Raw genomic sequence first — 13360 nt, 5'->3', positions numbered from 1 at the left:
TTAACTAATCATACAGCCTCCTACATTTATACTATTACCAGGAGACGAGAGGGCGTCGAAAGTACTGGAGAAGAGTAGACGTTTATGTCCATATACTGTATATGTATTTGATTAACTTTGCCGGGGGCAAAAATGTACAATAAAGGTCTTCATTCATTCAATGGCTGATGGCATCATTAAAAAATTACACTTTCTTCGAAGCCGAGAGCTTACAGTGGGCGGGGCTAAATCGCAAGTGTGGGGCGAGTGATTGGGTGAGTGAGTGAGTAAGTGAGCGAGTGAGCGTGCGAGTAAATGGATGATTAGGGATTGATTGAGTTTGTGTGTGTGTCCGTGTGTGTGAGCAAGTGTGCGAGTGAGCCATCGGGTAAGTATATAGAAAGCTCCTCATATATGTCGATTGGCGGCTTGGATTTATATTCTCTTATTATATGCACAGATAGGAAAGAAGGCAAGCAGACACACACAAGCACACACAAACACACACACACGTGCTCGAATAGTGTTTCGCGTATTTGACCGCCCACGCTCGGCTTGTCGCCTGGCGCTCGTCCGTTCAGAGGAAATTGTCTGGATTGCGTACCTGCTCAGTCTACCTATTCTTCCGATTATTTTGTCTGGAGGAGTGACGAAAATTCACAACAGCTTCTAATCTTACACTTAGGAGATACATCTTCATGCATATACATGTACAAGCAACGTCTAATTATAATGAATGAATGCATGAATTTTATTGCTGAACGATCGCACAAGGTACAATGTATGGCAACCAACTAATAGCAACCAACAATGTATGGCAAACAACTAATAGCTATACAGACAATAGTACTACATACAGGGCTACATACAGAACAACAAAATTCCATCGATAACTATAGAATACAACACGGTGTATTCCGTATCGCCCAAGGTATCAGCCCGACCGCGGGTCGGATCGCCCGAAGGCCGGATGGTGATCCGACCCGCGGGAGGGCTGAGACCGAGGGTGATGCGGAATACACCGTGTTGTATTTTATTTATGTCATACCCACCTGAGAAAACCCATGTTTTGATGCGAAATGCGCCAGAAGTTGAACAAATTTGGTGCCCTCGAAAAAAAAACAGCGTTGCAACAGTAATGTTCCAACGTCCGAATCAGGTATTCGAACTTTCGATGGCGCCGTACTCGGCCCACTCGAAACAGTTCGATTTATTCGAATGGAGCCCGTGTGATAACCCCGGGCCGTACGGAAAGTTATCAGCCGGTCCGAAACACCCGTATCGAACGTTTTCGCGTCACAGGTATGACATAAAGTTATGTATGAGTGATCTGGTCTCGCGTTTGGAATACAGTATAAAGAAACTGACTGACCTACGTAGACGGATATATGAGATGAACATGTTAGCAATGTATGGAAGATATCGTTCTGTGTACCAGTAAGAGAATAGTGTGCTTTGGTTCTAATATTCTCTTTCTATCATTCACCAAAAAAGAAAGCTTGACAAGTTGCCAACCACATAACGGATCTGTATCGTGGCGTGCAGAGTACAATGGAGAATATGATATTACCGGTTTACTGGAAATTCATTTCTTTTCGTGGGGATTTAATTACACGGTAGGATTGGAAAGGGGTTTATCGGTTCGGGGTTAGCCTCCATAGCAGGCTGTCTTGCGTCTTTTTCTTTTTTTGTGCTCATAATACACTTTTGCTGGCCACTTCTTTTTGTACTGCCTGGGTTGAGAGGGGCCAATGGTCAAGTACAGTACATATATTTTGTATATACAAAAAGAAACGGCTGGCAAAAGTGTATCATGAGCCAAAACAGACAAAAAAGGCCCCATAGAGCCTGCTATGGAGGCTAGTTCAGGGTCAGAGTACTGCAGCATAGAAACGCATATTCGCGGTACCAGTCAGGATTTTGGCGCGAAAAGTTACAGCAAAATTAAGATAAAACCACCGCGAACTTCTTAAGATGAACAATAGTGAGGATTCTTGCCCGAGGCCAACTTTCTTTGATAAACCTGATCGGTGTAATTGCAATAAAGTTGGGCAGAAAGATGAATACTGTTATTAACAACAGAAACTACCTGAAGTTATATATAGCTCTAGTTTCATGTGTATAATGTCGAGGACATTTTCGTAAGCCAACTCAGGAAGCTTGGATCGCCTTATGGCACTTGTCCATGTCCTTTATTTCATTACATAAAGAGGGTATATCTCACTTGACTCCTCCAACTTTGTGATAAGAGGTTGTACAATATCGCTCCAAATTTTACCACTTAGTTTGGGGATTTTGTGAAATTAAGAACTCACAATTTTCATGAGATAAATTTACGCTGACGAGAGAGAGGGAGAGAGAGAGGACAGAGGAAGGGGAAAGAGGGAGAGAGAGAGGGGGAGAGGGAGAGAGTGAGGGAAAAGAGGGAGAGAGATAGGATAGGGGAAAGAGGGAGAGGGAAGAGAGATGCGAGAGAGAGAGAAAGTGAGAGAGAGTGAGAGATGGGAGAAAGGGAAAGAGAGAAGGAGAGAGAAATAGAAAGAGAATGTTCTATTTTGTATTGTATGTGTATGTATGTGGTCACGATATCAGCATGCTGCCTATGTGTCCACATTGAATTGTCTATGTTGCAAGAGAGAGAGAGAGGGGGGGAGAGAGAGAGAGAGAGAGGGAGAGAGAGAGAGAGAGAGAGAGAGAGAGAGAGAGAGAGAGAGAGAGAGAGAGAGAGGGAGAGAGAGAGAGAGGGAGAGAGAGGGAGAGAGGGAGGGAGGGAGAGAAAGAGATGAAACTACTAGTGTACTTCCATTTTTCCAAGGAGGTAAATGTACGCCTCTGAGTTCATTCACGCTTCCTGCCGGAAACGGATAGACAAGCCAAATATCCTTCCTCTTTTGATACTTCTGCGTGATCCAACAATATATACATTGATATCAGATGTTTTCAAAGGTTCTGTATCCGCTTAGTAAAGACGGGAGGCTGAAAACAAGTCACGACTCCCCTCACGTGTCCCGGATGTTGAGGCGGCTTAATCTCAAAGCAGATGTTGGGGATAGAAAATCGTGACGTTTTCTGACAGGCCACTTCCTGCAACAATGGCCTGTAAGTGGTGAAGACAAAACAAAACAAAATAAAGAACACACGCACAACAAAACAAGCAAACAAAGAAGGCTAGTTAGAAAACGTTGCGATTTTATACCCAACATCTGCTTGAATGTTATAGATCTCCCACTCATCTGGCACGAGTGCCGCATGACTGATAATTAGTTTTAATTAGGACCATTACACAAAGTGTTCATTGTTCGTAGAATTCCTTACAACAAACATGACCTAAAGGACGATTTCTCTGACCTCCAGTTGTCTATCAGCAAGAAAGCCGGCCGTGTGTGCATTACTGTATTTTCGGACTGAATCATACTTTGAATTTCCACAAATACTTCTCTTCGATGCTATGGTACTTAATATGTATTTTATGCTTCTCTGCGATGCTATGATTTTTATGTATTCATTTTGCATCGTGCGACCTCTTGACCCTTATAAAAATCGGTTGTAAGTTTCTCAAGGTTAAACAAAGTCACCACAAAAAGAAGTAACATTATCACTACTGTTTATTTCACACTTTTGGTTTAAACGTTTCTGCATATTAACGTCGTTACCGTTGCGCAAAATTTATTTAAAAAGGATTTTTAGAATGACAAACAGTTGAATAAATGGAGCATATTTAGCAATGTAACGTTATATATTTAGGATAAATCATAAAATTTGACAGACGTAATGGACTGATGTATTATGATGGGCCTGTATATGACCCTAACCAGGATGCGAAGGCCTGTACATAAAATTTCAAGTGTGGCTCAGTTGCCATGGCAACCCACGCCACGCCTGTGAAAACAAAACAAAAAGTATCGTCTGCATCCCTCAGGAAAAAGCCGTCACCCAGCACCTTCACACGGACGGTTAGGCCGTCCATTCAAACTGCCCTCCTGCGCAGTTTTGAAATCTAAACCATTTTCATTTCCTCCTAGACCCACCTGTTTCTCTATTATGGTAACCCAATGCTAAACAATGACGTAAACAAACATGGCGTATGACCAATGACAACCTTTCTTACTACTCTGTGCAAACGGTTGGCCAATGAGAGCACCCGTAACTGAGTGGCTTGAAAGAGGAGAAATATGCTGTAAACATAGCAGGTGATTCAGCTAGGGTACTTTCGTTCAAACTAACGTAGCGAAATCATTGAGTCGTTGTCGAAGAAAACATCGCTGTCTAAATTCAAACATACCTAAGCCTACTTAGAGTATATATTCATACTTGATACATTCATTTTTACACACAAAATGGTGAGTTTCTACAAATAATGCGTTATTTTTGCCACAGTCTGATGCTTTCATTTTCTCGAATGTTCACTTGACCGAATGAAAGGCTACAGTTACGATATCAGAGCTCAGTTCTTCGGCCGTCTCGGTGAAAGTAGAGGTGCACTTTGGTGACGATCTCCGCTTAAAAACCCGACGGCTTTTTACCAGGAGACAGCTTTGGCGAACTAGTAACACCTCGAGGACAAGATGTACTCATCCAACTTCGGAGGGGAAGGGTAAGTGTGAAACTCGACTCGTTACTTCGGAAGATTCGATTGTTGTAGCGGCCTAACCGAGGGTTTGAAAACCCGGCTGCCACGGTTTTGAACCTTGATACTCAAGTCACCGGATCGTTAAACAAAGAACGACAAATATGTGGATTCTCATGAAGTTTTAAATTGATGAACGTTTGCCGTGGAATGTCGTTAACATAAGAGTTTACCACGAATGATGATCGGTTTGTGTTTTATGGTGAATTTTTCCATTGCCGGGCGCGGTGGAAAACACTCTTCCCGAAAACCAAGATGGCGGCCGTCGGCTCAGAAATTTTTCAAGATATCAGCTTAAATTCTGTCGCCAATAATCGGGTTACATATTAAAATTCATCTTACGAGGTCACTATGATAGATAGACGACATTTTAGGCGTGTGAAAGCGTCTAGAGAGTAACATTGTAGGTGTTAGTTGTGTTTGTATTTAGGGAAAATTTCTGAGTCATATATGTTTACATACGGTGTCTGTCGGATGTCAAAGCCATTGAAAAGGGGGAGGGGGGCTTTGGCAAGGTAAAGACAACACCACAATCGAAAAATAACTCACCTTTGTTTATAAATCATAGTTACCTTTGTCAAGAAGATTATGTTTTTGTTATTATCTCCTTTTTGTATATGGTCGAACAGCATTGATTGCCATGAATGTTGTTCAAGGTCTTGTCGTATTGAAGAAAAAAAGAAGGTAATTTTTGGGCCCACAAGTTGATTTCCTTGGTGCTGCACCAGAACTCCCTGTTATGATATCTTGTTCTATGATGATTTCATGTCTCAAACATCTCATAGATATAAGAAGCAGGTAAACTTCAAGGGCTTATAACTCATCTGTCACTTGCAATGTTGGAAATTGTCAGAAATTCTGCCAATTGTCAAAACTTTCTCAGCTGTTTTTTCTCATGGCAATGCTACAGGGCAATGTCAATTGTGATAATTATATGTGTCAATTGTGATAATTATATGTAATTATCAAGCTAAATCATTTTAGCCTGCACAATTACAGTACATAGACTTTATAATATATATGTAGGATTTGACTCTCAAGGATCTTGTGTGTCTTTAGTTTACATTTTTGTATTTTGATTTAAATGACCAGTTATATTGACAACAACAAATTTTTGATCTCAAAAAATAGATGAGCGTAGGATTCAGTAAGTGTCAGTTACAAATAGTGGAATACTACATGCAAATACTTTCACTCAAAAGTGTTGAAAAAGTCACTTGTTGACAACCACTAAATCATAAATGACAGTATTAAAATTATAGTATGAACTATAATCTGTGTATCGATATTTGCTATTGCATTCTTAACTCTTCTAGTAGTAGTAGCACAATGTATATTATCCCACCCATAACCGAACATTGTTCTGGTCTTACAAATAGAACATGCTGTACTGTAAATCCATACTTTTTGCTGTACTGTCACAATCATCTCTTTCCATGAGAATTCATGGCACCCTAATGTAGCAGTACAGAGCTAGAGAATTATTGCAATGCCAAATCTAAAACACTGTGAAAACCTATTTCCCCCTGCAAGTATCAAGTTCTAAATGAATTCATGGGATCCTAGCTGAGATGCCAATTTGTTTTCTCTTCGACGGCATTCAGGCAATTTTGTCCTCTCGTAATGAATACCAGTAGTCAAACTAAATGCCAATGTACCTTTATTATGCCCACGGCGCTACAGTCACATGTTGCTTGATTGAATTTCCCTCCTTTGGTAGTTATGCCTCAGGGGGTATTTACACAGTGTGGTTGTACCAATAGCTAATATCATATACAGTAGGGGTGGGTATCGGTACGGTGTACCGGTACAAAACTGTTTTTTTTTTTATTGGACCGGTCCGGAAAAAAACGGACCTGAAAAAAATGGTGGACCGGATGTTGGAACCATTAGAAAATGAACAGATTATATGATCAGGAATTCACACGTTTTGGGGCTTACCGGTCGAAGAAATATCAAGAGCGAAGCAGAGTAAAATTTATTATAATGGTCAATTCTACAGTTGATACAGATTGACAGTTTTGCAGTCAATCGTACAGAGGCAGTTAGTGTTGCAGGATTTTAGAACGCCATTGGGAGTCAAATACATTTTGTACTCCACAAAACATACTTCTTTGTCGCGAAATGGACTGTTGTTTTGAGTATCGTCCATTCACATTCCTTTACAATAAATTACATACTGAATCAGGTTCAGGTCTGGACCTGGACCTAATCCTTTGGACCTGAACCGGACCTGGACCTAAATTTTCTGTACCGGTACCCACCCCTAGTATATGTAGTATACGGAATCTTGATTCATTTTAACTCTACCACCCAGAAGGTGAGTAGGAATCGAGTTTTTTTTGCATTTTAATTGCAGGGTTAAAATTTTCTGCTTATTTTTGCACCTGGTTCAAACTTGAATCAAGTTGAAATATGAATTCAGATTTGGTTAAAAGATTTTAATCCATTCTTTAGACCTGCTCAGACCTTTAAGTTTAATAATAATTCAATAAAGTATTTTAAGCCCAGACCAATCATCTTTGTTTTTCCAATCCTACCAGATTTTTGAGGTACATCTGTAGATTATGTTGACACCCGGAATGCAAACATGTTATACAGTTACAGTCAAACCTGCCCAAGACGACCACCCTGGGGACTGGGCAAAAGCAGTCAATTTGGTCAGGTGGTCAGTTAGAAGAGTATCGACTCACAACATGCCCAATGCATAGTTTAAATGGTTTACTTTGTGTTAATGGCAAATGCACACCCACGTGCATCCGCCGCCATCTTTATTTTGAAAATAACATCCTAATGGTAGTCAAAATCCTACGCAAACTTGCTGAATTCGGCACAAAATCGCGCTAATTATCATTGAAAATCGATGACACCTGTAAGCGCCAACATTCCTGTATTTAAACTTGCCGCCTTAAAATAGGTTAGGTAGTCAATTTGAATAAGTTTCCCGCCAAAAACACATGCCAACCACCCCGGGGGAAGCAAATCACCACTCCCCAGAAGTCACCCGGGCAGAAGGAAGTCACCCGCGCAGAAGGAAGACAGAGGGCAGAAAAGGCCTGGAGACCAACTCTAGGAAAATTGGGCCTGGTGGAGATCAACCCCAGGAAACTTAGGCCTAGAGATTATTTCTCCAGGAAATTTAGGCTTGGAGACATAGTGTACTCCAAGAAGAAGAAGAAGAAGAAGAAGGCATCAGAGGACAGTCAGCCAGTAGCCGGGAGACCAGACTAAGTTTTACGATTAAGAGCTCACCTTGGAATATACAAGAACTGAGGAGAATCACAGGACACAGGAATTCACTGAGGACACAACAAGGAACCCACTTAAGAAGATTCGGACAAGGGGATAAACCCAGAACTTTCCAGTTTAGTTGGCGGCCTTTGTACAACTACTAACACTGCTAGATTAAACCGTCAAAACGTAAGTCTGCGAGTGCGTGTCCTCTCTCTCAAGACTCCTCAGCAAAGACAAGGTGAGTTCAGTCAAAACATTCTCTAGACCCCGACCCTGGCTGAAGCGCTGAGAGTCAGCGCGCTTACAGTAAAACTTATTGGTCAAAGGAGACCATAGGACTCTATCGAGTAAAACTTATGGTCGAATGGAACCAGTAAAACTGGTTATAGGACTCCAACGAGTAAAGGAAGAACTGTCATTGTGATTGTATACAGTTCCAAGAATTACAGCAAATGGGCTGTGGACAGCATAGGAAATTTATCTGTCAAAGCTGAGGAACTGTTGCAAGGCCTGCATGTGTTTTCTACAAGGAAACAAAGAGCTTCTTGAGTAGAGAGTTATGTGATACGCTCAAGTTGACAGCTTGGAATGCCTGCTTGATTGATGATCTTGCACAAGAGAGAAGGTGGTCTAGACCCTCTGCGCGCGGGCGGGTTACCGTAAAACAGCTAATAGTAGCAAAAAACAAAAAAACAAAAAAAAACTTGTGTCTACACAAGCAGTACCAAGCAAAGTCAAGCAAGATATTCAACAAGCAGAAATTGCGTATGGCTGCGATCTCGTAGAATCAAGCTCAAAAGGAGTGTACAAGGTTAAAGGAAGACATTGAAGGAAAAAGGACTTTGTACATGATTGACATATCAGATGTTAAGCTAGAACAGATGTCCAGGCTCCTGCAGTGGTAAATAAGCCAGGAATTGGATTCTACCGTAAAAGCTCAAACCAAAGGAGATCAAGATGGCATCCAAAGAGGATGAGCTTACAGAAGATAATACTGGCGTAAAACGACAGCCAAAAAAGGCAGAATGGCTCCTAGACGAAGAATCAAGGAGAAAGAAGGCGTACAGGTCTTCCATGTTGGGTAGACTCACAAGCAAGTCCAATAGCATAAGGGAGTCAATGACAGACCCAAACAACAAGCGGTACGTCCAGGATATGTTGGCAGAATGGAAAGAGATATTTAGAGCGTTTAAAGAAGCTAACAAAGAGTACCAGCTCACCCTGTCGCTCGAGCAAAAGGAAGAAGACGATAGACAGTGGCTAGCTGGCAAGTTGACAGAGGCAGACCTCTTTCACCATGAAGTAGAAAGGTGGATTGATGCAGCACAGCCCCAACAAGCTGTTGGTACAAGTTTGATTCTAGATGATACAGTTAAGCCGTCTGATAGCGTTTCACAGGCAGGCTCAGATGGACGGCGGTCCAACCTGAGTCACACAAGTACGACATCTCGGGTGAACTCAGAGGTAAGGAAGATAGAGTTGATGGCCAAGGCTGCAGCCTTGAAAGAGAGGCTAGCTCTGGAAAGAAGGTCATTAGAGATTGAGCAGGAAAAGAGGATGTTGGAGCTTACAACTGAAATCTCAGTAGAAGATGCTAAGATCAAGTTCTTTCAAGAATTGGAGGAACAAGAACAAGAGCGAGAAGAGCGGCGGCTACCTGCCCTAAATCCAGACGTTCCGAGTTTTGTGCCTAGGACAAGGGTTAAGCAAGAAGATCCCCACGGTACCAAGTCGCTCACAATGGGACCACCACAGCATGGTTATAGTTTTCCTACCAGCGACATACATGTGGGGACACAAGGAAAGGGTCCTCACCACCCAAATCGGAAGAAGGATGAGGAGGAAGAGATAACTCCAGAGAAGTTCCTACAAGGGCTAGTGCAGCAGCAGGCAGAGGTAACAAAGTTAATGGTGGAACACAACAATCAAGCTAGCCTGCCAACAAGAGCGATCATTCCCTTCGAAGGTGATCCCTTGAACTACGCGCAGTTCATGAAGGCATTTAGGCATGCAATTGAAGACAAAACAACAGATGCGGAGGACAAGTTGCATTATCTGGGTCAGTACACCAGAGGAGATGCAAGAGAGTTGGTCACAAGCTGCGCTCTAATGCAACCAGAAGAAGGTCTCAAGGAAGCCAAGAAGTTGTTAAAGGAACGGTATGGTACACCATTTAAGGTATCAAGGGCATATGCTGAAGAGGCAAGAAAATGGTCTGAAATCAAGCATGATGACAAGTCTGCCTTGAGAAAGTTCAGTCTCTTCCTTACAAAATGCCTAAACGCAATGAAAGGAGACGAATACTTGCAAGAGCTGGATCACTACACAAACATAGCGCTATTGGTTGGAAAGCTTCCTTACCGACTGAAGGAGAGATGGCGAAGGAAGTCACACGACATCCAACGGCAAGGAAGGGTCAAGTTTAAGGACCTAGTGGACTTCGTCAAGCAGGAAGAGCAAATCTCTTCAAATGACATGTTTGATGACAAGTCAGCCAAGGAACCGTTCAAACGAAGGGACCGAGCAAAAGGCTCCAGCTTGGCAGTAACGACGGGCCAAGAAGAACTGAAATGCAGCTTCTGTGAGAAGAGGAACCATGACGTGACTGAATGCAGGGTGTTGGCAAACAAGTCATATGATGAGCGTCTGCAATACATCAAAGGCCAAGGCCTGTGTTTTGGTTGTCTGAAGAAGACACACCTGGCGAGGGACTGCAAACAAAGGGCTACTTGTGGGAAGTGCCAGAAGTCTCATCCTACAGTACTACACCGCGAAGTAGAGGCACAGCCCAAGAAGACGGCAGCAGTAGGGCGTATAGCACGCTCCGACTGGGAGGGAGTACCCTCTATAATCCCAGTGAAAGTACGTAGCAAGACAACAAACGTAACGATTCAAACCTATGCATTCCTTGACAACGGAAGTGACGTTGTCTTCTGTACGGAGTCCCTGAAGAAACGTTTGAAAACAAGCGGGAGAAAAGTCAAGTTAACGCTGAACACAATCAACGGCTCTAAAGAAGCGAACACCGAGGTCTTAGAGGACCTAGAAGTCTCGGACTTAGGTAGGGAAAATATCATCCCTATAGCTACAGCGTATACCCAAGAGAAGATCCCGGCTTCCAAGAAGAATATAATTTCGGCGGAAGATCTAAAGGACTACCCCTACCTCAGGGAGGTAGAGTTGCCAGAGATAGATGCCGAAATCGGCTTATTGATCGGTAACAACGTGCCAAAGGCGGTTGAGCCCTGGCAAGTTATCAACAGTCAGGGTGATGGACCTTATGCAGTGAGAACATTACTGGGATGGTCGGTAAACGGTCCCCTCAAGGGGGCCAGCGATGACAAAAATGTCAACAGGATAAGTGTCGACCAGAGCCTAGAGACACAGCTGGAGAGTTACTTTAATCGTGATTTCAGCGAAGCAAAGGAGGACAAAAGAGAGATGTCCTTGGAAGACAAACGGTTCATGGAAATAGTCGAGGAAGAAACCAAGAAGTCGGGTGACCACTATGAGGTTCCTTTGCCATTCAAGCGACCCAACCCAGCCATGCCGAACAACCGCCCACTAGCCGTACAGCGGTTAAAGCATTTACAAAGGAAGCTCTCAAAGGATGTAAACTTCAAAAAGGACTACGCTGACTTCATGGAGAACATCATTGAAAAGGGATATGCAGAAAGGATACCACCAGATGAGACTGAAAATGCTACGGTGTGGTACATACCACACCACGGCGTGTACCACCCGCAGAAGAAGAAGATTCGAGTGGTGTTTGACTGCGCCGCAGAATATGCAGGAACGTCCCTAAACCAACAGCTGCTGCAAGGCCCAGACCTGAACAACACTTTGGTGGGAGTCCTGACTCGGTTCCGGCAGGAACCTGTAGGTCTCATGGCAGATGTAGAATCCATGTTCTCACAGGTGAAAGTACCAGAGAAGTACAGGGACTACCAAAGATTTCTTTGGTGGCCAAGAGGCAACTTAGACGAACCGCCTGAAGAATATAGGATGACAGTACACGTGTTTGGCGCGACATCATCGCCCAGTTGTGCTGGTTTTGCGTTGAAGAAGTTGGCTGATGACGGAGAGGGCCAATATGCTAAAGGAGTATTGGACGCAATTCGAAACAACTTCTACGTAGACGACTTGCTTAAATCTACCTCCACAGTTAAAGAGGGAGGAGACTTAGCAGAGGGCATGCGAGAAGCATGTAAAGATGGAGGATTTAGACTGACCAAGTGGGTCAGCAATCAACCTGAGGTTATAGACAGTGTCCCACCGACGGAAAGGGCAAATGAGGTGAGGATGGATCTAGACCACAGTCACACGGCTGTAACAACAGAACGAGCACTAGGGATGCTGTGGCACGTCCAGTCAGATACACTCGGCTTTCGTGCAGTCAGGCGCGAGAAGCCAGCAACGAGAAGAGGAATCCTGTCCGTAGTCAGCTCCTTCTATGATCCCCTTGGGCTAGTAGCTCCTGCACTTCTGCCACCAAAGAAGATACTACAAGATCTGTGCAAGGCAAAGTTGGACTGGGACGAGGAAATCCCAGATAAGGATCTCAAGGTCTGGCGTCAATGGGAAGCTGAACTACCATTGTTGAGTAGCAGTTTCATGGTAAGCAGATGTGTCAAACCGGTTGATTTCGGAATCACTACATCAGTACAGCTCCACCACTTCTCTGATGCGAGTGAGCAGGGGTACGGAACCGCCTCGTACCTGCGTATGACGAATCAACAGGGCAGAGTACACTGTGCGTTGCTAATGGGCAAAGCCCGCGTCGCACCATTGAAGGCTATCACTATACCGAGATTGGAGCTAAACGCGGCGGTAGTAGCGGTGAGAGTGAACCAGATGATCAAAAGAGAGTTGGACATCAAGATAGACAAGACTTTCTTCTGGACGGACAGCACCACAGTATTGCGATATATTAATAACGAGCAAACGAGGTACCACACATTCGTGGCCAATCGGCTAACGACAATAAGAAACGCCAGCGATACGAAGCAGTGGCGTTATGTCGAATCGAAAAGGAACCCTGCAGACGATGCGTCGAGGGGACAAGACATCCAGAAGTTCGTGGAGAACGACAGATGGGTAAAAGGACCACCCTTCCTATGGTGCCCAGAGAGTGAATGGCCGCAGATGCCAAATGGACTTGAACAGCCGCCGCAACGAGACCCCGAAGTTAAGGTGAACGCCATTGAATTGGAACAGGCGGAACCGCAGAGTCCCATGGATGCGCTGATAGCGCACTATTCAAGTTGGCACCGTCTCAAGAAAGCTGTGGCCTGGATCTTAAAGGTAAAGGAAGCACTCAAACAAAAGAGTAGTAAGCAGAGGAGCAAAACTGCAGTGAACGAACGACTCTCAACAAGAGACCTCAAGACAGCAGAAGCAGAAATTGTAACACATGTGCAACGTAAGCACTACAGTGAGGAAATAGCAGCCCTGCAAAGTCAGGGATTCGTGAAGACCACCAGCAGTGTGTACAGATTAGACCCCATGATAGACGAAGAG

The 13360-nt window shown here is 43.7% G+C and overlaps 1 protein-coding gene across 3 annotated transcripts in view; it reads left to right on the top strand.

Annotated features, from left to right (window-relative positions):
• The first annotated feature begins 4390 nt into the window (after positions 1-4390).
• LOC118406352 (tubby-related protein 3-like) overlaps positions 4391-13360 on the top strand; it is a 59582-nt gene continuing 50612 nt past the window's right edge. For all 3 annotated transcript variants that reach the window (XM_035806316.1, XM_035806315.1, XM_035806314.1), the window contains exon 1: positions 4391-4573. In XM_035806316.1, coding sequence (XP_035662209.1) covers positions 4545-4573 — 29 coding nt within the window. In that variant the 5' untranslated portion in view covers positions 4391-4544. The remainder of the gene's footprint in view (positions 4574-13360) is intronic.

Source organism: Branchiostoma floridae, chromosome 19, assembly GCF_000003815.2.
Source record: "Branchiostoma floridae strain S238N-H82 chromosome 19, Bfl_VNyyK, whole genome shotgun sequence".
Lineage (NCBI taxonomy): Eukaryota > Metazoa > Chordata > Leptocardii > Amphioxiformes > Branchiostomatidae > Branchiostoma > Branchiostoma floridae.
The sequence above is the reverse complement of the archived record's forward strand: the minus strand, read 5'-3'. Positions and strand labels throughout refer to the sequence as shown.